This window comes from Sinocyclocheilus anshuiensis, unplaced genomic scaffold (assembly GCF_001515605.1).
Source record: "Sinocyclocheilus anshuiensis isolate Anshui unplaced genomic scaffold, SAMN03320099.WGS_v1.1 scaffold1154, whole genome shotgun sequence".
NCBI lineage: Eukaryota > Metazoa > Chordata > Actinopteri > Cypriniformes > Cyprinidae > Sinocyclocheilus > Sinocyclocheilus anshuiensis.
The window spans coordinates 3,434,030-3,438,302 of record NW_015542345.1 but is presented as its reverse complement, the minus strand read 5'-3'; the positions used below and the strand labels follow the sequence as shown (position 1 = coordinate 3,438,302).

At 37.2% G+C, this 4,273-nt stretch overlaps 1 protein-coding gene across 2 annotated transcripts in view; it reads right to left on the bottom strand.

Moving 5' to 3' along the window:
• Positions 1 to 4,273, bottom strand: part of LOC107691354 (PR domain zinc finger protein 2-like) — a 20,769-nt gene that overhangs the window by 13,970 nt on the left and 2,526 nt on the right. Inside the window, exons 1-3 of one of the 2 annotated variants that reach the window (XM_016489919.1) lie at positions 1,259 to 1,328; positions 1,003 to 1,123; positions 345 to 448 (exon numbers count right to left, since the gene is read on the bottom strand). In XM_016489919.1, the coding sequence (XP_016345405.1) occupies positions 345 to 448; positions 1,003 to 1,117 (219 nt within the window). In that variant the 5' untranslated portion in view covers positions 1,118 to 1,123; positions 1,259 to 1,328. Of the gene's footprint in view, positions 1 to 344; positions 449 to 1,002; positions 1,124 to 1,258; positions 1,329 to 4,273 lie in introns of those variants that run through there. The other variant, XM_016489920.1, reaches the window with a different exon arrangement.

The window sequence follows — 4,273 nt, the reverse complement described above, 5'->3', positions numbered from 1 at the left end:
TAATAATAATAATAATAATAAGAAGAAGAAATGTTTCTTGAGCAACAAATTAGCATATTAGAATGATTTCTGAAAGATGATGGGACTTTGAAGACTGGAGTAATGGCTGTTGAACATTCAGCTTTGTTATATTATATCTTTGTTATATTTTACTATATTTTTGATCAAATAAAAGCAGCCTTGGTGCGCAAAAGAAAATCATTTTAAAAGCAATACAAATTTTACAGACCCAAACTTTTGAATGGTAATGTGTATTGCTCCAAATAAACTTTGTGTTCATCAGTGTATTCAGACTTCTAGTCAGGCAGAACTAGAGTTTCCTCTATGTGTTATCGAATACATACTTCCCACATGTAAACATTGCTCGTCACTTGAGATCTCTTCTTTCGTTCTCCTACAAATGGTCCGAACCGTTTGCCTTTCGGTATTAATCTAGATGCCCAGACACCTGTATAGAGACATGGACAGCATGCCACGTGAAATCCTATGCGAGCAAACATTGGGAAAAGCAACTTTATTGTCTTCTCCATTCATTCATCATATTTTTAAAACTTTTTTTAGTTGACAGGTTTTTGAGCATGAATCCTCAATCAGAATGAGGCACTTTAAGATCTCCAGAGATGCTCTCACAGAGCCATTTTTTGAAGCATTCAATATTAATCATTTATCTGTAGATTTCTAGGGCACCACCACAGCGTACTGCACATTCTCTGTTTCAAACATCAAACAAAATAAGGCTGCAGTTATGTTGCTTGCAACTCTTTAACATTATCAGTCACGTTGGTTCACAATGCTGACCAGCTAAATCAGGAGTCCAATCAAAAGTGATTGTTGTGGAGCAAAACAGGCTTAACTTTGTAAATATTAGAACATTAAATATGTTTCAAAGTCAAAGATTTGGAACATCTCATAGGCTTTCATCAAGAAGAAAATACTGCAATAATGAACATGATTTCTCGTTAACAGAATCGTTTGCAAATACTCAACCATGCTGTTGCTCACCAATGCGACTGGGGTTGACAGCTGACGGTCCCAGCTTCATGCTGTTTGGCAGCCCCTTCCACACATGGGCTGGGATGTCATCCAAGGTTTCATATGTTCCTTGAGGCAAAGCCATTACAGCCTTAAAAAAGAAAAGGGTGGGCGTTAAAGTTTACAATGTGTTTCTTTGCTGTATGTGTAACCATTGTTCATGGTTTGAACTTTTCAGGGAAAACAGTTTTTAAATGGCATTAGAAAATAAATTGTTTCACCATACCTGCACCAAGGATTTAACACTCGATTGAACTTTGAGACTCCTAAGACCTTTCTTATTTCATGGATTGTGTAAAACAGAAAATAGGAGCAATTATCTTTACTATGTAGAACAAAATAATCCTCTATGTTTTTGATGCAGGATGGGACTTGCTTTCAAGCAACCCCAAAGACTGGAAGACCATTTAAAAGTGTGCTTAAAACTGCAAATACTCCTTCAGTACACTCAAAGTCTCTGATATGTGCTTTTCTTTTATTTGCACTACAGTTTGAAAGTAAGTAAGAAAGGGGTCGGTACTTTTTTTTTTTTTTTTTGAAAGAAAAGATTCAGCAAGGATGCATTACCTTAATCAGAATTGAGAGTAAAAACTTTTAAATGGTTACAAAAGATTTACATTTCAAATGAATTATGTTCTTTTGAACTTTCTAGAATACTAATAAAAGATGAATCACCGTTTCCATGAAAATATTAAGCAGCACAACTGTTTTCAACAGTGACAATAATAAGAAATGTTTCTTGAGCAGCAAATCAGCATATTAGAATGATTTCTGAGAGATCATGTGACACTGAAGACTGGAGTAATGATACTGAAAATTCAGCTTTACCATCACAGGAATAAATTGCATTTTAAAACATAGTCAAATTAAAAACAGTTGTTTCAAATACAGTATTTTTGAGCCTTAAAGCGTTAGTTCACCCAAAAATGAAAATTAGCCAAATAATTACTCACCCTCAAGTCATCCTAGGTGTATATGACTTCCTTCTTTCAGACGAATCCAGTCGGAGTTATATAAAAAATTGTCTTTGATCTTTCAAGCTGTTTCATGGCACTCAGCGGGTGTTGCATGCATCAGTCCAAAAGCAGTTAATTAAAATGCGCCCATCCATAAAAAAAAAAGTGTCGCACAGCTCCGGGGGGTGAACAAAGGCCTCCTGTAGCGAATCGATGCGTTTTTGTAAGAAAAATATCCATATTCAAAACGTAATAATCACTTTAATGTAGCTTGCGCTCACTGTTGTACACTGGAAGCAGTTTCGGGGGCTTTGCGCATGCGCCGCTCAGAAGTGACGAACGCGGAAGCGCAGGGGAGAGATCAAAACAAAACAACGGTCACTAATTAGAAGTACAAAACCAGGATTTGTTAAGAAGAATGTCGGAGGATTTCGATATAAGCCAAGAGGAGACTGGTTTTCCTTTGCTAAAGTAAGGAAACTTTGCTTCCTTTGCTCCTGTAAACAAACGTTGGTTTTCACGAGACTCATCGGCGCATGCGCAACGCCGACCTCATACGTCATCCGCCCGGAGCTGCTTCCATGTACAACTGTTGGCGCAAGTTAGATTAAAAAGTGATTATTACGTTTTGAATATGGATATTTTTCTTACAAAAACGCATCGATTCGCTACAGGAGGCCTTTGTTCACCCCCCGGAGCTGTGTGACACTTTTTTTTTTATGGATGGGCGCATTTTAATTAACTGCTTTTGGACTGATGCATGCAACACCCGCTGAGTGCCATGAAACAGCTTGAAAGATCAAAGACTATTTTTAATATAACTCCGATTGGATTCGTCTGAAAGAAGAAAGTCATATACACCTAGGATGCCTTGAGGGTGAGTAATTTATGGGCTAATTTTCATTTTTGGGTGAACTAACCCTTTAATGAGCATAAGAGAATTTGTTTAAATAACAAAATAAAAAATCTTACAGACTACAAACTAGTGTGTAGTGTTTAAAATTATGTCCAACATAATTCATACAGTAATGCAACAAATGATCAAGTTGCTTTTCTAGCATTTTAACATCTGAGATGTTTAGTGAAGACGAGTCACCTTCATTAAAATGGTGATCTAACAGGTGTGGTTAGACTACAAACAGTATCTATTACCAGAGGCCTCACCAACATTACACATGTGTAATTAACTCAACCTCACCTACAATCCAACCAACCACCTGAGAAATAGCCCTCCAAAAACATATTACTTAGTCAGGCATACAGGTGCATATCCCACAGTTTTAGACAAACGATGATCCATTTTGTTGTGGGTCTGCGGAGAATTCTTCTCATAGCATAAGAATAGAGAAATAACCAAAGAACGGTAAGTAGAACATTGTCATCAGGTTTGGATGACAGCTAGAGAATAAGGGAGAATTGAGAAAACAGCATGACACACAAGGGGCCTCTCTGATGTGACACTGTTACATAAGCGTGGAGGTCGGAGACAGATTCTCGGCTTCTGCTGCCTTTGACTTTCACATGGGTGGGAGCATGCAAACCCAACACAACAGAAAGTGTGTTAAATCATGCTTCTGGAATCAAATTAAAACACCAAATTAATACTTTTTTGTCGGAATGGATGTTTGCAGAAATAATTCATGACATCATTACACCCAAATCTCAGTAGTGAATAAAAATAGATGTGATTTCTAATTGGCAGAAGCCTATGTGTGGTCACACAGCCACTAAAAGATTCTTTCTCTCAGTCAGTAATAGTCTTTGCGCTCAAGTGTAGTGCAGTCATTAAGGATTCAATATTTTATCTTGTCAGTAAAAAATTATTAGTCTGCAGCAGTGACCTGCTCTGAAGTCATAGTCTCATAAATGTGTGGAATAACTTTATAATGAAAAACTTTAACTACCAACTTTACATACCTTTTAGCATTTTATTTTAGGGAGTATTTTAGGGAGTATTTTATTCCCTAATTTAACCCCAATCAGTAATTTTATTCTAACAATAAGATGGCTCTTTTTGTCCCTGGATTTCCTAATCTAGTTGTCAAATAAACCTGGCACTGTATATTACAGATATTGTTGGATCCTTGACAACTTGCTTTAGTTCCACTTTTGGATAAAAGCATCTGTTAAAGGCACAATATGTAATTTTCGCCGCTGGAGGGCACGTATTCAAGATAAACAAATAGACAAAGGCATAGTTTGATGACGCCGTGACTGAGTGTGGAATCATGGGAGTTGTCGTCTTCATCCCCACAGCCGATGCAATCCGACGGGACTCGGGCAGA